The following is a 21629-nucleotide window of genomic DNA, read 5'->3' as shown; positions in this document are numbered from 1 at the left end:
GGAACCCCCAAAAAAACAGGGAACCCCCCAAAAACATACAGAGGACCCCAAAACCAGGGAACTCCCCCAAACCAAGGAACCCCCAAAACAAACAGGGAACCCCAAAACAAACAGGGACCCCCAAAACAAACAGGGACCCCCCAAAACAAACAGGGACCCCCCCCAAAATAAACAGGGAAGCCCAAAACAAACAGGGACCCCCCAAAATAAACAGGGAACCCCAAAACAAACAGGGAACCCCCAAAACAAACAGGGAACCCCCAAAACAAACAGGGACCCCCTCCTGTCCCGGCCCCCCCCCCGCTCTGGAGACCCCCCCTCAAGGGCAGCCCCGCCCCCTGAACCGCCCCAAACCCCCCCGGTGACCCCCAAATGTGGGGGCGCCCTCGGGGATTGCCCGGGGTACCCCAAAAACCCCCGGGATACCCCAAACCCCCCCGGGGTACCCCAAAACCCCCTGGGGATCCCCCCGGACCCCCCGAACCCCAAAATCCCACCAGGGGTCCCCCCGAACCCCATCCAGGGGCACCTCCGAACCCCCAAACCCCCCCTGTGCCCCCCTGAGACCCCCAAAACCCCTCCCAGGGGTCACCCCGAGACCCCAAAACCCCCCCGGGGATACCCCAAGCCCCCCCAAGAATAACCCCGAACCCCCAAAACCCCCCCGGGGATACCCCAACCCCTCCTCAGGGGTACCCCCCAAATCCCCCCTCCAGGGGCACCCCCAGACCCACAAAACCCACCCAGGGGGGCTCCCGGACCCCCAACCCCCCAAGAATAACCCCGAACCCCCAAACTCCCTGCAGGGTTGGCCCCTGTGCCCCCCGAGACCCAAAACCCTCCCCAGCCTGGGGTCCCCCCAAACCCCCCAGATCCCCCAGACCCCCCCTGTGCCCCCCCAAATCCCCCAGACCCCCCAAACCCCACCCAGGGTCACCCCCAGAACCCCCAAACCCCACCCAGGGGTATCCCCACACCCCAAACTCCCCAGGGTTACCCCCAAAGCCCCCCCTGGGGATATCCCAAACCCCCCCAGGGTACCCCCAAAGCCCCCCCTGTGCCCCCCCAAACCTCTCTGTGCCCCCCCCAAACCCCCCCAGGGTACCCCCAAACCCCCCTGTGCCCCCCCCAAACCCCCCAAACCCCACCCAGGGGTATCCCCACACCCCAAACTCCCCAGGGTTACCCCCAAAATCCCCCCAGAGTACCCCCAAACCCCCCCAGGGTACCCCCAAACCCCTCTGTGCCCCCCCAAACCCCCCTGTGCCCCCCACCCAAACCCCCCGTGTGCACCCCCAGACCCCCAAACCCCTCAGGGGTCCCCCCCGACCCCCATTGCCCCCCGGGGGTACCCCCAGACCCCCATTGCCCCCCAGGGGTCCCCCCCGACCCCCATTGCCCCCCGGGGGTCCCCCCCGACCCCCATTGCCCCCCGGGGGTACCCCCAGACCCCCGTTGCCCCCCGTTCCCCGCTCACCGCGCCGCGCTCGGAGCCCCCCGGGGGTACCCCCATTGCCCCCCGGGGGTACCCCCAGACCCCCATTGCCCCCCAGGGGTCCCCCCCGACCCCCATTGCCCCCCAGGGGTCCCCCCAGACCCCCATTGCCCCCCGGGGGTACCCCCAGACCCCCGTTGCCCCCGGGGGTACCCCCAGACCCCCGTTGCCCCCCGTTCCCCGCTCACCGCGCCGCGCTCGGGCTCGGAGCCCCCCGGGGCCGCCATGGCGGGTGGGGGGAGCGGCCCCGAGGGGCCTCTTATGGACAGGGGGGGACACGGGGGGGACATTGGGGACATTGGGGACGGGGGGGGGCACAGCAGGGACACGGGGGGGACATTGGGGACGGGGGGGCACAGCAGGGACACGGGGGGGGACATTGGGGACGGGGGGGACAGGGGGGGACATTGGGGGGGGACATTGGGGGGGGACATTGGGGACGGGGGGGACAGGGGGGGGACATTGGGGGGGGACATTGGGGACATTGGGGGGGACGGGGGGGACACGGGGGAACGGGGGGGACATTGGGGACGGGGGGGACATTGGGGGGGAACACTGGGGACAGGGAGGGACAGGGGGGGACAGCAGGGACACGGGGACGGGGGGGGACATTGGGGACACGAGGGGACGGGGGGGGACAGGGGGGGACAGGGACAGGGAGGGACAGGAGGGGGACATTGGGGGGGGACATTGGGATGGGGGGGGACAGGAGGGGACAGAGGGGGACGGGGGCGGGGGACGGGGGGACAGGGGAGATGGGGGGGACAGCAGGGACACGGGGACAGGGGGGGACAAAGGGACATGGGGACGGGTGGGACAGAAGGGGACAGGGGGGATGGGGGGGACAGCAGGGACACGGGGACAGGCGGGGACGGGGGGTGACAAAGGGACGGGGGGGGACAACAGGGACATGAGGACGGGGGGGGACAAAGGGACATGGGGACGGGTGGGACAGAAGGGGACAGGGGGGATGGGGAGGGGACAGGGGAGATGGGGTGGACAGCAGGGACACGGGGACAGGGGGGGACAGAAGGGGGACACTGGGATGGGGAGGGGACAGGGGGGATGGGGGGACACGGGGACAGGGGGACGGGGGGGGACAGGGGAGGGGGACATTGGGACGGGGGGGGACAGCAGGGACACGGGGGGGACAGGAGGGGACACTGGGATGGGGAGGGACAGTGGGAGACAGGGGGGACGCGGGGACAGGAGGGGACAGGGGAGATGGGGGGGACAGGGACGGACAGCAGGGACACGGGGACGGGGGAACCCGGAGGGACATGGGGACAGCAGGGACACGGGTGGGGGACAGTGGGGACACGGGGGGGACAGGGATGGACAGCGGGGACACGGGGCAGGAGGGGGACAGGCGGGAGGGGACATTGGGGGGGCGGGAGGGGACACGGGTGGGACAGCGCGGGGACACGGCCGGGGGACATTGGGGGACACGGCGGGGGGACATTGGGGGACACGGCGGGGGGACATTGGGGGACAGGGGGACAGCGGTGAGGGGACACGGGGGGGGACACGGCCGGGGGACATTGGGAGACACGGCGGGGGGACACCGGGGGACGGGGGGGGGGACACGGGGGGGACACGGGGGGGACACGGGGATGGGACACGGGGGGGACACGGGAGGGACACGGAGATGATGGGAGCGCGGGGGGAGCACCCGTGGGTGCCCGGGACGGGGGGAGCACCCGTGGGTGCTGCGTGTGCACACAGCGGCTGCGGGGGCTGGGGGGGCTCCCGTGGGTGCTGTGAGATCCCCGTGGGGCTCTGCGTGCTGTGGGGTCTCCGTGAGGTCCCCGTGGGTTCTGCGTGGGTGCCTGGGGGTCCCCGTGGGGTCCCTGTGGGTATAGCGGGGTTCCCATGGGTGCTGTGTGGTTGAAGGGTGCTGTGGGATCACTGTGGGGTGTCCATGGGTGCTATGGGGTTCCCATGGGTGCTGTGGGGTTCCCATGGGTGCTGTGGGGTCCCTGTGGGTGCTGTGGGATCCCTTGAGTGCTCTGGGTGCTCTGGGGGTCCCCATGGGGTCCTCTGGGTGCTGTGGGGTCCCCATGGGGTCCTCTGGGTGCTGTGGGGTTCCCATGGGTGCTGTGGGTTTCCCATGGGTGCTGTGGGTTTCCCTGGGTGCTGTGGGGTCCCCTGGGTGCTGTGGGTTTCCCATGGGTGCTGTGGGTTTCCCATGGGGTCCCCTGGGTGCTGTGGGGGTCCCCATGGGTTCTGTGGGGTCCCTGTGGGTGCTGTGGGATCCCTTGAGTGCTCTGGGTGCTCTGGGGGTCTCCATGGGTTTCCCATGGGTGCTGTGGGTTTCCCATGGGTGCTTTGGGGTTCCCATGGGTTCTATGGGGTCCCCTGGGTGCTCTAGGGTTCCCCTGGGTGCTGTGGGGTTGCCATGGGTGCTCTGGGTGCTGTGGGGTCCCATGGGGTCCCCTGGGTGCTGTGGGTTTCCCGTGGGTGCTTTGGGGTTCCCATGGGTGCTGTGGGTTCCCATGTGTGCTGTGGGTTCTATGGGGTACCCTGGGTGCTCTAGGGTTCCCCTGGGTGCTGTGGGGTTCCCATGGGTGCTGTGGCTTCCATGGGGTCCCCTGGGTGCTGTGGGGTCCCATGGGTGCTGTGGGTTTCCCCTGGGTGCTGTCGGTTTCCCCTGGGTGCTGTGGGGTCCCATGGGTGCTGTGGGTTTCCCCTGGGTGCTGTGGGGTCCCATGGGTGCTGTGGGTTTCCCATGGGTGCTGTGGGTTTCCCATGGGGTCCCCTGGGTGCTGTGGGGTTCCCCATGGGTTCTGTGGGGTTTCCCATGGGTGCTGTGGGGTTCCCATGTGTGCTGTGGGTTCTATGGGGTCCCCTGGGTGCTCTAGGGTTCCCCTGGGTGCTGTGGGGTTGCCATGGGTGCTCTGGGTGCTGTGGGGTCCCCATGGGGTTCCCATGGGTGCTCCGGGGTCCCATGGGTGCTGTGGGTTTCCCCTGGGTGCTGTGGGGTCCCATGGGTGCTGTGGGTTTCCCTGGGTGCTCTGGGTGCTGTGGGGTCCCATGGGGTCCCCTGGGTGCTTTGGGGTTCCCATGGGTGCTGTGGGTTCCATGGGGTTCCCATGGGTGCTGTGGGGTTCCCATGGGTGCTGTGGGGGTCCCCATGGGCTCCCATGGGTGCTGTGGGTTTCCCATGGGTGCTGTGGCTTCCATGGGGTCCCCTGGATGCTGTGGGTTTCCCATGGGTGCTCTGGGGTCCCCGTGCCGTCCTGGTTGTCGCCGTGCCCCCCCCCAATGTCCCCCCTAATGTCCCCTCCCCCCAAATGTCCCCTCCCCCCGTGTCCCCTCCCCCCCCACCCGGTGTCCCCAATCCCCCCCTGGCAGCCGCGAGCAATTAACGAAATGGCGCTTAATGAATTACGGACATTAAAAATGGCTCTTAATAAATTACAGGCATTAAAAATGGCGCTTAATGAATTATGGTCATTAAAAATGGCTCTTAATTAATTACGCCCATCAAAAACGGCGCTTAATTAATTACACCTATCAAAAATGGTTCTTAATGAATTACACCAATTAAAATGGCTGTTAATGAATTACACCCATACAAAATGGTGTTTAATTAATTACACCCATCAATAACGGCGCTTCATTAATTGCATCATAAAAAATGGCTCTTAATGAATTACACCCATTAAAAAAGGCGTTTAATGAATTACACCCATTAAAAAAGGTGTTTAATTAATTACGCCCATCTAAACGGCGCTTAATTAATTACACCTATCAAAAATGGCACTTAATTACTTACACCCATTAAAATGGCTCTTAATGAATGACACCCATAAAAAATGGTGTTTAATTAATTACACCCATCAATAACGGCGCTTCATTAATTACACCTATCAAAAATGGCACTTAATGAACTACACCCATCGAAAATGGCGTTTAATGAATTACACCCATTAAAATGGCTCTTAATTAATTACACCCATTAAAAATGGCTCTTAATTAATTACGCCCATCAAAAACAGCGCTTAATTAATTATGCCTATCAAAAGTGGCACTTAATTAATTACACCAATCGAAAACGGCGCTTAATGAATTACACCCATAAAAAATGGTGTTTAATGAATTACACCCATCAATAACGGCGCTTCATTAATTACATCATAAAAAATGGCTCTTAATGAATTACACCCATTAAAAAGGCGTTTAATTAATTGCACCCATTAAAAATGGCGTTTAATTAGTTACGCCCATCAAAACCAGTGCATAATTAATTACGCCTATCAAAAGTGGCACTTAATTAATTACACCCATCGAAAACGGCGTTTAATGAATTACACCCGTAAAAAATGATGTTTAATTAATTACACCCATCAATAACGGCGCTTCATTAATTACATCATAAAAAATGGCTTTTATGAATTACACCATTTTAAAAAGGCGTTTAATTAATTACACCCATCAAAAACGGCGCTTTATTAATTACACCTATCAAAAATGGCACTTAATTAATTACACCCATCGGAAATGGCGTTTAATGAAGTACACCCATTAAAATGGCTGTTAATGAATTACACCCATTAAAAGAGGCGTTTAATTAATTACGCCCATCAAAAAAGGCGCTTCATTAATTACACATATCAATAATGGCACTTAATGAATTACACCCATCGAAAGTGGCGTTTAATGAATTACACCCACTAAAATGGCTGTTAATGAATTACACCCATAAAAAATGGTGTTTAATTAATTACACCCATCAATAACGGCGCTTCGTTAATTGCATCATAAAAAATGGCTCTTCATGAATTACACCCATTAAATAAGGCGTTTACTTATTAAACCCATCAAAAACGGCGCTTAATTTATTACGCCCATCAAAAACGGCGCTTCATTAATTACACCCATTAAAAATGGCACTTATTTAATTACACCCATCGGAAACAGCGTTTAATTAATTACGCCCATTAAAATGGCTGTTAATGAATTACACCCATTAAAAATGGCGTTTAATTAATTACACCCATCAGTAACGGGGCTTCATTAATTACATAATAAAAAATGGCTCTTCATGAATTACACCCATTAAAAAAGGCGTTTAATTAATTACACCCATTAAAAAAGGCGTTTAATTAGTTACACCCAATAAAAATGGCGTTTAATTAATTACACCCATTAAAAATGGTTCTTAATGAATTACACCCATCGAAAAATGGTTTTCCATTAATTACGCCTATCAAAAATGATTATTAATTACACCCATCGAAAATTGCGCATTATAATTACACCTGTGCAAAATGGCTGTTAATTAATTACACCCAATCACGCCCCCTTCCCGCGTGGGGACATTGAGGGGACTTTGGGGACATTGAGGGGACATTGGGGACATTGGGGACATTGGGGACATTGGGGACATTGAGAGGACATTGAGGGAACATTGGGGACATTGAGGGGACATTGGGGACATTGGGGACATTGGGGAAATTGAGGGGACATTGGGGACATTGAGGGGACTTTGGGGACATTGGGGACATTGGGGAAATTGAGGGGACATTGGGGACATTGAAGGGACATTGAGGGGACATTGGGGACATTGAGGACATTGGGGACATTGGGGACATTGAGGGGACTTTGGGGACATTGGGGGGACATTGAGGGGACATTGAGGGGACATTGGGGACATTGAGGGGACGTTGGGGACATTGGGGGGACTTTGGGGGGACATTGGTGACATTGGGGACATCAGAGACATCAGGGACGCCTGGGGACATTGAGGGGACATTGGGGGACACGAGGTCACCCTGTCCCCGTGTCACTGCCCCAGTGATGTCCCCAGTGTCCCTAATGTCCCCAATGTCCCCAATGTCCCCCAATATCCCACAGTGTCCCCAGTGTCCTCAATGTCCCCCGTGTCACTCCTGAAGTGTCACCTCCCCCATCTCCATGTCCCCAATGTCCCTCTGTGTCCCTTCAGTGTCCCCAAAGTCCCCAGTGCCCCCAACTCCCCACAGTCCCCAGTGTCCCCAACGTCCCCTCAGTGTCCCCAATGTCCCCTCAGTGTCCCCGACATCCCTTCAGTGTCCCCTGTGTGTCCCCAATGTCCCCTTAAGTGTCCCCAGTGTCTCCATGTCCCCAATGTCCCCTCAGTGTCCCCAAGGTCCCCTTCAGTGTTCTCAGTGTCCCTTCAGTGTCCCCTCAGTGTCCCCATTGTCCCCTCAGTGTCCCCAATGTCCCCTTAAGTGTCCCCAGTGTCTCCATGTCCCCAATGTCCCCTCAGGATCCTCAATGTCCCCTCAGTGTCCTCAGTGTCCCCTCAGTGTCCCCAATGTCCCCTCAGTGTCCCCTCAGTGTCCCCAGAGTCCCTCCTATAGCACACAGGTGACATAAAGAGGGGACACTGAGGGGGACATTGGGGACACTGAGGGGACACAGGGACACTGAGGGGACACAGAGGGACATTGGGGACACTGAGGGGGACAGAGGGGACACTGAGGCGATGGAGAGGGGACACAGAGGGGACACAGAGGGGACACAGAGGGACATAGGGGACAGTGAGGGACAGGGGACAGGGAGGGGACACAGAAGGGACACTGAGGGGACGCTGAGCTAATGGGTAGGGGACACAGAGAGGACAGTGAGGGACAGGGGACATTGAGGGGACACAGGGACACAGAGGGACATAGGGGACACTGAGGGGACACTGGGGACAAAGGAGGGACACCGAGGGGACACTGGGGACATTGAGGGGACACTGGGGACAGTGAGGGGACAATGGGGACAGTGAGGGGACATTAGGGTGGCACTGGGGGCACTGGGGGAATTGGGGGGACAATTGTGGTGGCCCTGGCGACGGTGGGGGTGGCACTAGGGTTATTGCAGGACACCAGGGTGACATTGGGGGACATCGGGGGAACACTGGTGGCAGTGGGGGGACACTAGGGGACACTGAGGGGACACTGGGGACACCGGGGTGACACCAAGTGATGCTGGGAGGACACTGAGGGGACACTGGGGGGACAGTGGGGACAATGAGGGGACATTAAGGGGACATTGGGGGGACATTGGGGACACCGAGGTGGCACCAAGTGACCCAGGGGTGCCCCCCCCTCCCCTGTCCCAGGTGTCCCCGTGAGGGGGGGTCACCCCGCGCCCCTCCCCCTCCTCCTTCCCCCCGCAATGACGTCATTGCGGATCCCCGCCCCTCCCCCAGCCCAGCTGGCGGCCCAGGTGTTCCGGGGGGGGCGGGGCGGTGCCACCAGCTGTCCCCAATGTCCCCAACGTCCCCGCCGCAGCCCCTGGGGGCGGGGCTTCACCGAGGGAGGCGTGGCTTCACCGAGGGGGCGTGGCCTCACTGACAGAGCCCCGCCCTCCGCGCAGGCCCCGCCCCTATCTCGCTTTACGGCGGTGCCGGAGCGGTGTCGCTTTACGGCCGCATCGCGGCGGTGTCGCGCGGAGCACCGGGATCGCCTCAGGTCGGTACCGGGGGGTTCTGGGGGTCCCGGGGGGTTTCGGGGGTCCGTCCCTCCACCCGCGGCACTGGGATCGCCTCAGGTCGGTACCGGGGGGTTCTGGGGGTCCCGGGGGGTTTCGGGGGTCCGTCCCTCCACCCGCAGGCACTGGGATCGCTGTCAGGTCGGTACCGGGGGGTTCTGGGGGTCCCGGGGGGTTTCGGGGGTCCGTCCCTCCACCCGCGGGCACTGGGATCGCTGTCAGGTCGGTACCGGGGGGTTCCGGGGGTCCCGGGGGGTTTCGGGGGTCCGTCCCTCCACCCGCAGGCACTGGGATCGCTGTCAGGTCGGTACCGGGGGGTTCCGGGGGTCCGTCCATCCACCCGCAGGCACTGGGATCGCTGTCAGGTCGGTACCGGGGGGTTCTGGGGGGTTTTGGAGGTCCCTCCGTTCATCCAAGGAGCGCCCCGGCCGCGCCCCCAGCCCCACCCGGTGCCTCCCGTTCCCCCCGTGGGCGGTGCCGCGGTCCGGCATCCCCCCGAGCGCTGCGGCGGGACCGGGACCCGTCAGAGAGCCCCGAACCTTCGAGACCCCTTCAGAGACCCCCGGATCCCCTCAGAGACCCCCGAACCTTCGAGACCCCCTCAGAGACCCCCGGATCCCCTCAGAGATCCCCGAACCTTCGAGATCCCCACAGAGACTCCCGGATCCCCTCAGAGATCCCCTCAGAGAGCCCCGGATCCCCTCAGAGATCCCCGAACCTTCGAGATCCCCACAGAGACTCCCGGATCCCCTCAGAGATCCCCTCAGAGAGCCCCGGATCCCCTCAGAGACCCCCGAACCTTCGAGATCCCCTCAGAGACCCCCGGATCCCCTCAGAGAGCCCCGAACCTTCGAGACCCCCTTAGAGACCCCCGGATCCCCTCAGAGACCCCCGAACCTTCGAGATCCCCTCAGAGACCCCCGAACGACACCTCGGGACCCCCCCTCCAGCACCGTCCGACCCCTCAGACCCGTCCTAAACCCCCCAGATCCTCCTTAACACCTTAAACCCCCTCAGAATCTCCCTAAATCCCCTCAGACCGTCCTGAACGCCGTCAGTCTGATCCTAAACCTCCTCAGAGCCTCCCAAACCCCTCAGAGCCCCTCTAACCCTCCCTAGCTCCCCCCCAATGCCTTCAATCCCCCTCTGACCCCCTCAGACCCTCCCCAAACCCCCTGAGATGGAACCTAAACCCGTCAGAGCCTCCCTAAACCCCCTCAGACGCCCCCTAATCCCCCTCAGACCTCCAAAACCCCCTCAGAGCCTCCTCAAAACCCTGAGATCGACCTAAACCCCCTCAGACCCCCAAAAACCCCTCAGACCCTCCCTAAACCCCGTCAGACCCTCCTCAAACCCTTGAGACTGACCTAAACCTCCTCAGAGCCTCCCTAAACCCCTCAGACTGATCCTAAACCCCTCAGACTGATCCTAAACCCCCTCAGACCCTCCCTAAACCCCCTCAGACCTTCCCCAAACCCCTCAGACTGATCCTAAACCCCCTCAGAGCCACCCTAAACCCCTCAGACTGATCCTAAACCCCTCAGACTGATCCTAAACCCCCTCAGACTGATCCTAAACCCCCTCAGACCCCCAAAACCCCCTGAGACCGACCTAAACCCCCTCAGACTGATCCTAAACCCCCTCAGACTGATCCTAAACCCCCTCAGACCCCCAAAACCCCCTGAGACCGACCTAAACCCCCTCAGACTGATCCTAAACCCCCTCAGACTGATCCTAAACCCCCTCAGACCCTATTTGCCTTTGCTGGTTGGAATTTTTACGTTCTGAAAGGATGCTGAGTATTTTGCAGCTGGCAGGGTGTAGCTTTTTAAATTCTTCTTTTTCTTTTTATTATATACATACATATATATTTATATATATATATGTATTATACATCTATCTATCTATATATATGTATGTACATATATATATGTGTATTTATATATAACATATATGTAATATATATCATATTATACATAATATTATGTATAATATAACGATAAAATATAATAATGTAATAATCAAATAATGATATAATAATGTATCTTTATTATATATTTGTATATATTTATATATAAAATAAAATATATACATAGAAATAAATAATACAAAATATATAAACTATAATATGTAGTACTATATATAAAATATAATAATAGAATGCTATAATAACAAAATAATAAAATCTTTTATCGTAATTGATATATTTATATATTTATATATAATATGGTGTAATTATATATAATTATACTTAATTATATTCTTATAATAATTATAATCTATATAAATATATGAATATATAATTATAAAATATTTTAATAATAATTTTTATAATAATTTTTTCTAATGATTTTGGAGAAGTAAATATCACAATTTCTTTCTTGGCACTACCCTGTCGGCCAGGGGAAACGGCAGCAAACAGAGACCATTTTCAATGGTTAAAGAAATAATTTCTCCAGGGTGTGGGTATCAGATTAAAGGTGGTTTTTGGGACTCTCAGGACTCGCAGGGTCCTGGTTGTTGGCAGTTTAATTTTGAAGAAATTCAGCAAAGTTTGCAAATTTCTAGCTTGGCACCACCCTGTCAACCATGTCGAGTGGCAGAAATCAGAGAGCATTTTCCATGGGAAAAAGAAATCATTTCCCCAGGGTTTGGGGATCAGATTAAAGGTGCTTTTGGGGGCTCTAAGGACTTGCAGCGTCCTTGTTGTTGGCAGCTTTAGTTTTGGAGAAATCCAGCAGTTTGTCCCCTGTGCCCCCCTGACCCCCTGTACCCCTCAAATCCCCCTGAGACCCTTCTAAACCTCCTCAGAGCCACCCTAAACCCCCTCAGATCCCCCTAAACCCCCTCAGATCCCCCTAAACACCCTCAGATCCCCCTAAACCTCCTCAGATCCTCCTAAACCCTGTCAGACCCTCCCCAAACTCTCTCAGGCTTCCCCAAAACTCCCTAAACCCTCTCAAACCCCCTCAGACCCTCTCCAAACCCCCTCAGACCCACCCTAGACCCACTGAGACCCTCCCTAAACCTTCTCAGAGTCCCCCTAAACCCTCTCAGAGCCCCCCTGAAGCCCTCAGATCCCCCTAAATCCCCCTCAGACCCTCCCTAAACCACCCTGGACCTTCCCTCAACCCCCTCAGATCCTCCCTAAGCCTCCTCAGACCCTCCCTAAACCCTCTCAGAGTCCCTCTAAACCCCCTCAGACCCACCCTAAACCCCCTCAGACCCACCCTAAACCCCCTCAGACCCACCCTAAACCCTCCTAGATTGTCCCCAAACCCCCTCAAACCCTCTCTAACCCTTCCTAGCTGCCCCTCATGCCCTTCAATCCCCCTCTGACCCCCTCAAATCCCCCCAGACCCTCCCTAAACCTCGTCAGACCCTCCCTAAATCTCCTCAGACCCTCCACACACCCCCTCAGACCCACCCTAAACTCCCTCAGATCCTCCCCAAACCCTCTCAAAGCTTCCCTTAACCTCCTCAGAGCCACTCAAATATCCCTTAGAGCCTCCCTAAAGCCCCTCAGAGCCACCCTAAACCCCCCCCAGATTCCCCCTAAGCCCCCTCAGACCCCCCTAAATCTCCTCAGTCCTGCCCTAAACCCTTTCAGACCCTCCCTCAGCCCCCTCAAACCCTCCTTAAATCTCCTCAGAGCCCCCCTAAACCCTCTAAGACATCCCCTAAAGCCCCTCAGACCAACCCTAAACCTTCTCAAACCCCCTAAATCCCTCCCTAGGTCCCCCTCAATGCCTTCACTTTCCCTCAACCCCCCCTCCAGCACCCCCCTGACCCCCTTTTTTCCCCCCCAGCCCACCCTGCACTCCCATTTCACCCCTGGCAAGTCGCCGGTGCTGTAGCGCGCGCTGGGCTGGCCCCGCTCCGAGCTCTCCCTGGCCAAAATCCCACATGTCCCACATGTCCCCTGTGTCCCCCTGACCCCCTGTACCCCTCAAATCCCCCTGAGACCCTCCCCAAAGCCCCCCAGACCCTTCCTAAACCCCCTCAGACCCTCCCCAAACCATTCAGATTTCCCCCAAACCCCCTGAAACCTCCCAAAGTGCCTCAGAGCCTCCCTAAATCTTCCTAGACTCTCCCTAAACCTCCTCAGACTGATCCTAAACCCCCTCAGACCCTCCCCAAACCCACTCAGACCCTCCCGAAACCCTCTCAAACCCCCTCAGATCCTCCCCAAACCCTCTCAAACCCCCTCAGACCCTCTCCAAACCCCCTCAGACCCACCCTAGACCCACTGAGACCCTCCCTGAACCTTCTCAGAGTCCCCCTAAACCCTCTCAGAGCCCCCCTGAAGCCCTCAGATCCCCCTAAATCCCCCTCAGACCCTCCTTAAACCACCCTAGACCTTCCCCAAACCATTCAGATTCCCCCCAAACCCCCTGAAACCTCCCAAAGTGCTTTAGATCCCCCCTAAATCTCCCTAGACTCTCCCTAAACCTCCTCAGACTGATCCTAAACCCACTCAGACCCTCCCCAAAGCCCCCCAGACCCTTCCTAAATGCCCTCAGACCCTTCCTAAACCTCCTCAGACTCCCCCTAAACCCCCTCAAACCCCTCTCCAGCACCCCCTTGACCCCCTTTTTCCCCCCAGCCCACCCTGCACTCCCGTTTCACCCGTGGCAAGTCCCCAGTGCTGGAGCGTGCGCTGGGCCGGCCCCGCTCCGAGCTCTCCCTGGCCAAAATCCCACATGTTCTGCATGTCCCACATGTCCCCTGTGTCCCCCTGTGTCCCCCTGACCCCCTTTTTTCCCCGCCAGGCCGCCATGGACGCCCGTTTCACGCGCGGCAAGTCCCCGGTGCTGGAGCGCGCGCTGGGCCGGCCCCGCTCCGAGCTGTCGCTGGCCGCCTTCGCGCTGCTCTTCTCGGAGCTGGTGCAGTACTGCCAGCGCCGCGTGGCCTCGGTGGCCGAGCTCCAGGCCCGCCTGGCCCAGCTGGGCCACCACGTGGGCCTGCGAGCCCTGGACGCGCTGGTGGCCCGCGAGAGGCCCGGCAGGCGCGAGACCAAAGTGCTGGGGGTGCTGCTGTTCGTGAAGGGGCCGCTGTGGCGGGCGCTGTTCGGGCGCGAGGCCGACAAGCTGGAGCAGGCCAACGACGACGAGCGCACGTTCTACGTGATCGAGAGGGAGCCCGTGGTGAACACGTTCGTGTCGGTGCCGCGCGAGAACAGCTCGCTGAACTGCGCCGCCTTCGCCGCCGGGCTGCTGGAGGCCGTGCTGGGCGCCGCCGGCTTCCCCGCCCGCGTCAGCGCCCACTGGCACAAGGGCACCACGCTCATGATCAAGTTCGACGAGGCCGTGATCGCGCGGGACAAGAGCCTGGAGGGACGCTGAGATGAGGGGGGGACGGCGTGGGGACGGCCTGGAGAGGGATGGGGACAACCTGGAGAGGTGCTGAGACACAGAGGGACATGGGGATGTGGGGTTGGGAGGGATGGGGACAGCCTGGAGAGGGATGGGGACAACCTGGAGAGGGATGGGGACAACCTGGAGAGGGATGGGGACAACCTGGAGAGGGATGGGGACGTGGGGAATGTGGAGGTGGGAGGGACGGGGATGGCCTGGAAGGACACTGAGATGAGAGGGACACCAGGACTTGGAGGTGGGAGGGATGGAGACAACCTGAAGAGGGATGGGGACACGGGGACATGGGGGTCGGAGGGATGGGGACACTGAAACAGCCATGAGGGATGGGGACAGCCTGGAGGGACTCGGGGTCATGGGGCCATGAGGGATGGGGACAGCCTGGAGAGGGTTGGGGACACCACGGCCTTGTCACACAGTGCCACAAGAACAAGGCTGTGAGGGATGGGGACAGCCTGGAGAGGGATGGGGACATGGGGGACATGGGGGACATGGGTGTGGGAGGGACAGGGATGGCCTGGAGAGGTGCTGGGACGTGGGGACATGGGGTGGGAGGGATGGGGAAACTGTGGGACAGGGCTTTGAACCAAGGGGACAGCCTGGAGAGGGGTGGGGACACCATGGCCTTGTCACACAGTGTCACAGGGACAGGGCTGTGAGGGACGGGGACACCATGGCCTTGTCACACGGTGTCACAGGGACAGGGCTGTGAGGGATGGGGACACCATGGCCTTGTCACACGGTGTCACAGGGACAGGGCTGTGAGGGATGGGGACACCATGGCCTTGTCACACAGTGTCACAGGGACAGGGCTGTGAGGGACAGGGACAGCCTGGAGAGGGACAGGGACACAGAGCCATGGCAGTGAGGGACAGGGGTGGCCTGGAGAGGGACAGGGACATGGGGATGGGGACACAGGGACAGGGCAGTGACAGGACAGGGATGGGGACACCGTGGCCTTGTCACACAGTGCCATGGGGACAAGGCCTGCAGGGGTAAAGAGCCTGGAGAGGGACAGGGACATTTTGGGATGGGGACATTGGGGACAGGGACATTGTGGAATGGGGACATTGGGGACAGGGACATTTTGGAATGGGGACATTGGGGACAGGGACATTGTGGAATGGGGACATTTTGGGATGGGGACATTGGGGACAGGGACATTGTGGGATGGGGACATTTGAGATGGGGACATTGGGGACAGGGACATTTTGGAATGGGGACATTGGGGACAGGGACATTGTGGAATGGGGACATTGGGGACAGGGACATTGGGGACAGGGACATTGTGGAATGGGGACATTTGAGATGAGGACATTGGGGACAGGGACATTGTGGAATGGGGACATTGTGGAATGGGGACATTGGGGACAGGGACATTTTGGAATGGGGACATTGGGGACAGGGACATTGTGGGATGGGGACATTGTGGAATGGGGACATTGGGGACAGGGACATTTTGGAATGGGGACATTGGGGACAGGGACATTGTGGAATGGGGACATTGTGGAATGGGGACATTGGGGACAGGGACATTTTGGAATGGGGACATTGGGGACAGGGACATTGTGGGATGGGGACATTGGGGACAGGGACATTGTGGAATGGGGACATTGGGGACAGGGACATTGGGGACAGGGACATTGTGGAATGGGGACATTGGGGACAGGGACATTGTGGGATGGGGACATTTGAGATGGGGACATTGGGAACAGGGACATTGTGGGATGGGGACATTTGAGATGGGGACATTGGGGACAGGGACATTTTGGAATGGGGACAGCGCAGCCGTGTCACTCGTTGTTCCCTAAGGGATGGTGGCCCTTGGGGACATCGGAGCTGCTCTGTGTCCCTCACCTGTGTTTGTGTCCCCATGGTGGCCCTTGGGGACATCGGAGCTGCTCTGTGTCCCTCAGCTGTGTTTGTGTCCCCATGGTGGCCCTTGGGGACATCGGAGTTCCTTTGTGTCCCCCAGCCCTGTTCCTGTCCCCGAGGTGGCCCTTGGGGACACTGGTGTCACCATAAACCGCCTTTGTCACTCCTGTGGCCTCGTCTCTTCTTTGCCTGGGGACATTTTGGGGTGGCTTCGCGTCCCTCGGAACCCTTGGGGACATCTGCCACCTCCTTGGGGACAGAAGGACACCTGCCACCCCCTTGGGGACATTCTGGTGGCCTTGGGGACATCGGGCATTTGGGCTTTGAAGGAGTTTGGGGTGGGGGTTTGGGGTTTTTGGGGGATTTGGAGGAACTTTTTGTTGTTTTTTTTTTTTTTTTTTGATTTTTGGGTGTTTGTTTTTTTTGGTTTTTTTTTTTTTGTGTTTTGTTTTTTTTTTTAGTTTTTTTTCGTATTTTTTTAGCTTTTTTTTGTTTTATGGTGGTTTTTAAAGGTTTTTTTTAGTGGTTTTGGGGCAATTTTTTTGTTTTTTAAATTTTCTTTTTGTTTTTTGGATTTTTTTGGTCTTAAAGGTTTATTTAGGGGTTTCTGGGGGATTTTTTTAGGGTCTCTGGGAGATTTTGAGGGGGTGGGTTCTTTTGGGTTTTTGGGTTTTTTGCTGATTTTTTTTGTTTGTTTGTTTTATGTTTCTGGGACTTTTTTAGGGTTTTGTGTGGGTTTTGGTTTTTTTTTTTTAGGGAGCGCTTTTCTTTTTTTTGTGGTTTTTTTTAGTTTGTTCTGAAGGGGTGGAGTTTTTTGGGTGAGTTTTTTGGAGGGGTTTTTTTAGATTTTTTTGGGTTTTCTTTTTGTTTGTTTGTTTTTAAAGGTTTAATTAGGGATTTCTGGGGGATTGTTTTAAGGTTTTGGGTTTTTTTTGGGGGGGGGTGGGTTCTTCAGGTGATTTTTTTTTGTTTGTTTTTGTGTTTTTGGGTCTTTTTTGGGGTTCTGTGGGGTTTTGTGTTTTTTTTTTTTTTTTGGTGGGTTTTTTGGTCTGTTTTGTGGGGGTTGGGTCTTTTGGGGGGATTTTTGGAGCATTTTCTGTTGGTTTTTTTTGGTTTTTTGGTGTTTTTGAGGGCTCTCAGTGGCGCTTTCCGCTCCTCCCCTCCGCCAGGGGGCGCCGCGGTGCCGCGTCCCCTTCCCCTTCCTTCCGCCACTTCCGCTTCCGGCTCCCCTCACTTCCGCTTCCGACCCTTCACTTCCGCTTCCGGCTCCCTTCACTTCCGGTTCCGCCGCCATTTTTTCCGCCAGGCCGGGCCCGGAGCCGCCGCCGCCGCCGCCATGGGCGGGCACCTGAGCCGGCGCTACCTGTGGGACGCCGAGGCCGAGCCCGACCCGCTGCACATGCCGTCCTTCCCCGCCGAGCTGGGCATGCCGGCCCGCCGGCCGCGCGGTCAGTGCGGGACACCGCGAGGGGACGCGGGGACGTGGGGACACGAGGGGGGCGCGGTGGCCTTGGGGTGACCCCGGTGACCTCCCGTGCGTCCCCCCCGTCTGTGACTCCCGGTGCCACCCACCCTGTCCCCACCCTGGTGCCGCGCGGGTGTCGCTGTCCCTGCATTGCCACCCCGTGTCCCCGCTCTGTCACACCCTGTCCCCTGTTTGTCCCCATTCCCGGGTGGGCCCTGAGTGTCCCCGAGTGTCCTTGAGTGTCCCCGAGTGTCCCCGAGTGTTCCCTCTGTCCCTTCTCTGTGACAGCCATGGTGGCCTCGGTGGCGCAGCTGGCCCAGGGCTGCGCGTCCCTGAATGTCCCTGAGTGTCTGTCACACCGTGTCCCCTGTTTGTCCCCATTCCCGGGTGGGTGCTGAGTGTCCTTGAGTGTCCTTGAGTGTCACCTGTGTCCCTGAGTGTCCCCTCTGTCCCTGAGTGTCCTTGTCCCCTCTGGTGACAGTGGTGGTGGCCTCGGCGTCCCAGCTGTCCCTGGGTGTCCCTGTGTGTCCCTGACTGTCATTGTCCCCTCTCTGGTGACAGTGATGGTGGCCTCGGCGTCGCAGCTGTCCCTGGCTGTCCCAGCTGTCCCTGGGTGTCCCTGACTGTCCCTGTCCTCTCTCTGGTGACAGTGATGGTGGCCTCGGCGTCACAGCTGTCCCTGGGTGTCCCTGGCTGTCCCTGGGTGTCCCTGGGTGTCCCTGACTGTCCCTGTCCCCTCTCTGGTGACAGTGATGGTGGCCTCAGTGTCCCAGCTGTCCCTGGCTGTCCCAGCTGTCCCTGGGTGTCCCTGACTGTCCCTGTCCTCTCTCTGGTGACAGTGATGGTGGCCTCGGCGTCCCAGCTGTCCCTGGGTGTCCCTGGGTGTCCCTGTGTGTCCCTGACTGTCGCTGTCCCCTCTCTGGTGACAGTGATGGTGGCCTCGGCGTCGCAGCTCTCGGACGCCCGCGTGCCCCTGGAGCAGAGGGATTTCTGCGGGCACCACCTGGTGCGGCTGCTGCGGTGCCAGCGGGACAACTTCCCTGTGCCCTGGGGGTGCCACGCGCTGCGCCACGCCTGGGACAGCTGCCAGCACGAGGAGTGAGTGACACATTGGGGACACTGGGGACATGGGGACACTGGGGACATTGGGGGGACATTGGGGACATGGGGACATTGGGGACATTGGGGGGACATGGGGACATTGGGGACACTGGGGACATGGGGACACTGGGGACATGGGGACATTGGGGACACTGGGGACATGGGGGACATGGGGACATTGGGGACACGGGGACACTGGGGACAGCATGGGGGCCACAACTTCCCTGTGCCCTGGGGGTGCCACGCGCTGCGCCACGCCTGGGACAGCTGCCAGCACGAGGAGTGAGTGACACATTGGGGACACGGGGACATGGGGACACTGGGGACATTGGGGGACATGGGGATATTGTGGGGACATTGTGGGGACATTTGGGGACATGGGGACACTGGGGACATGGGGACATTGGGGGGACATGGGGACACTGGGGACATTGGGGGGACATTGGGGGGACATTTGGGGACATGGGGACACTGGGGGGACATGGGGACATTGGAGGTACGTGGGTGCACCACATCTGGAACAGCTGCCAGCACCAGGAGTAAGGGACAGGGACATGGGGACATTGGGGACATGGGGACATTGGGGGGGACATGGCTGGGACAGCTGCCAGCACAAGTGGTGAGGGACATGGGGACATTGTGAGGACATGGGGACAACACGGGGACATAGTGGGGACATGGGGGGACATCATGGGAGGACATCATGGGGACATCATGGGGGGACAGCTGCCAGCAGCAGGAACAGGACATGGGGACACAGGGACAGCAGGGAAATGTCTGGGGGGTGACGGGGACATGGGAGGGGCTTGGGGACACGGGGCCACCACGGTGCCACCCGCACGCACACGTTGGTGGCCGTGGCGACACACGGTGACACACAGTGACACACGGTGCCACTGTGGTGACACGGTGACACACAGTGACACACGGTGACACATGGTGACACACAGTGACGTGGTGACACAGTGGTGACACACGGTGACACAGTGTCCCTGTCCCAGCTATGTGATGACACACACAGTGACACAGGGGTGACATGATGACACACGTTGGTGACAGTGTCCCTGTCCCTGTCCCAGCTACGTGATGACACACAGTGACACACAATGACACACAGTGACACACGGTGACACACGTTGGTGACACTGTCCCTGTCCCTGTCCCAGCTATGTGATGACACACGGTGACATGTTGGTGACACACGGTGACACACGTTGGTGACACACGGTGACACTGTCGCTGTCCCTGTCCCTGTCCCAGCTATGTGATGACACACAGTGACACACGGTGACACACAGTGACACACGGTGACACTGTCCCTGTCCCTGTCCCTGTCCCTGTCCCAGCTATGTGATGACACACAGTGACACACAGTGACACACGGTGACACACAGTGACACACGGTGACACTGTCCCTGTCCCTGTCCCTGTCCCTGTCCCAGCTATGTGATGACACACAGTGACACACAGTGACACACGTTGGTGACACTGTTGCTGTCCCTGTCCCTGTCCCAGCTATGTGATGACACATGGTGACACACAGTGACACACAGTGACACACGGTGACACAGTGTCCCTGTCCCAGCTATGTGATGACACACAGTGACACACGTTGGTGACACTGTCCCTGTCCCTGTCCCTGTCCCTGTCCCAGCTATGTGATGACACACAGTGACACACAGTGACACACAGTGACACACGTTGGTGACACACGTTGGTGACACTGTCGCTGTCCCTGTCCCAGCTATGTGATGACACACAGTGACACACGGTGACACACAGTGACACGTTGGTGACACACGTTGGTGACAGTGTCCCTGTCCCTGTCCCTGTCCCAGCTATGTGATGACACACAGTGACACGGTGACACACAGTGACACACAGTGACACACGGTGACACACGATGACACTGTCGCTGTCCCTGTCCCAGCTATGTGATGACACATGGTGACACACGTTGGTGACACACGTTGGTGACACTGTCGCTGTCCCTGTCCCTGTCCCAGCTATGTGATGACACACAGTGACACACAGTGACACACAGTGACACACGTTGGTGACACTGTCCCTGTCCCTGTCCCTGTCCCAGCTATGTGATGCGCATGAAGGAGTTTGAGCGCGAGCGGCGCCTGCGGCTGCGGCAGCAACGGCTGAGGAAGCGACACGGGGACAGCGGGGACAGCGAGTGACAAACGGGGACAGCGAGTGACAAACAGTGACACCATGGGGGCAGCGGGGACAGCGAGTGACAAACGGGGACAGCGAGTGACACCTGGACTCACCACGGTGACACTGACTACACTGAGTGACACCCTGGATGCTGAGTGACACCTGAGTGAGTGACAGCTGAGTGACACTGTGACACCTGAGTGTCACCAGTGACACTGAGTGACACCGAGTGTTACCTGAATGACACTGAGTGACATCAGTGACACGAAGTGATACTGAGTGACACTGGCAAGACCAAGTGACATTTGGGACACCGAGTGACACCCAAGTGACACTTGAGTGACACCTGGGTCACCTGAGTGACAGCGAGTGTCACCCAAGTGACACTGAGTGACATCTGAGACTGAGTGACACCTGGGGACACCGAGTGACACCCAAGTGACACCAGGGAACCAAGTGACACCAAGTGACACTGGCAACATCGAGTGACATCTGGGACTACAAGTGACACCTGAGTGACACTGAATGACACCACGGTGACATCGAGTGACACTGGCAGCAGCGAGCGACACCAAGTGACACCAAGTGACACCCAGGGAACCGAGTGACACCGAGCGACACTGAGTGACACCCCAGTGACAGCAAGTGACACCTGAGTGACACCCAAGGAACCGAGTGGCAC

General features: G+C 58.2%; 2 protein-coding genes across 4 annotated transcripts; both read left to right on the top strand.

Annotated features, from left to right (window-relative positions):
- Nucleotides 1–8884: 8884 nt before the first annotated feature.
- Nucleotides 8885–14357, top strand: TRAPPC5 (trafficking protein particle complex subunit 5). Of its 2 annotated transcripts, none has more exons than XM_058042607.1 (2): nt 8885–8943; nt 13735–14357. In XM_058042607.1, the coding sequence occupies exon 2, from the start codon at nt 13741–13743 to the stop codon at nt 14305–14307; it is 567 nt and encodes a 188-aa protein (XP_057898590.1). In that variant the 5' UTR covers nt 8885–8943; nt 13735–13740; the 3' UTR covers nt 14308–14357. The 2 variants fall into 2 exon arrangements, with proteins under 2 accessions (XP_057898590.1, XP_057898591.1); XM_058042608.1 differs by lacking the exon at nt 8885–8943 and adding an exon at nt 9318–9327.
- Nucleotides 14358–17483: 3126 nt separating this feature from the next.
- Nucleotides 17484–21043, top strand: NDUFB7 (NADH:ubiquinone oxidoreductase subunit B7). 2 transcript variants are annotated; one of them, XM_058042609.1, is made up of 3 exons: nt 17484–17660; nt 18607–18775; nt 20868–21043. In XM_058042609.1, exons 1-3 carry the CDS (start codon nt 17549–17551, stop codon nt 20965–20967), a joined length of 381 nt encoding a protein of 126 aa, XP_057898592.1. In that variant the 5' UTR covers nt 17484–17548; the 3' UTR covers nt 20968–21043. The 2 variants fall into 2 exon arrangements, 1 of the variants encoding a protein (XP_057898592.1); XR_009115826.1 differs by lacking the exons at nt 17484–17660; nt 18607–18775 and adding an exon at nt 18989–19060 and having other exon boundaries at nt 20868–20971.
- The last annotated feature ends 586 nt before the right edge of the window (nt 21044–21629 follow it).

Source organism: Melospiza georgiana, chromosome 32 (genome assembly GCF_028018845.1).
Source record: "Melospiza georgiana isolate bMelGeo1 chromosome 32, bMelGeo1.pri, whole genome shotgun sequence".
NCBI lineage: Eukaryota > Metazoa > Chordata > Aves > Passeriformes > Passerellidae > Melospiza > Melospiza georgiana.
Note: the sequence above shows the minus strand (reverse complement) of the source record. Positions and strands in the feature narration are given on the sequence as shown.

Coding starts and splice junctions, on each gene's coding strand:
- TRAPPC5 (XM_058042607.1), top strand. CDS start 13,741: ATGGACGCCCGTTTCACGCGCGGCAAGTCCCCGGTGCTGGAGCGCGCG.
- NDUFB7 (XM_058042609.1), top strand. CDS start 17,549: ATGGGCGGGCACCTGAGCCGGCGCTACCTGTGGGACGCCGAGGCCGAG. Junction 17,661..18,606: donor GCCGGCCCGCCGGCCGCGCG/GTCAGTGCGGGA, acceptor CTCTGGTGACAG/TGATGGTGGCCTCGGCGTCG. Junction 18,776..20,867: donor GACAGCTGCCAGCACGAGGA/GTGAGTGACACA, acceptor TCCCTGTCCCAG/CTATGTGATGCGCATGAAGG.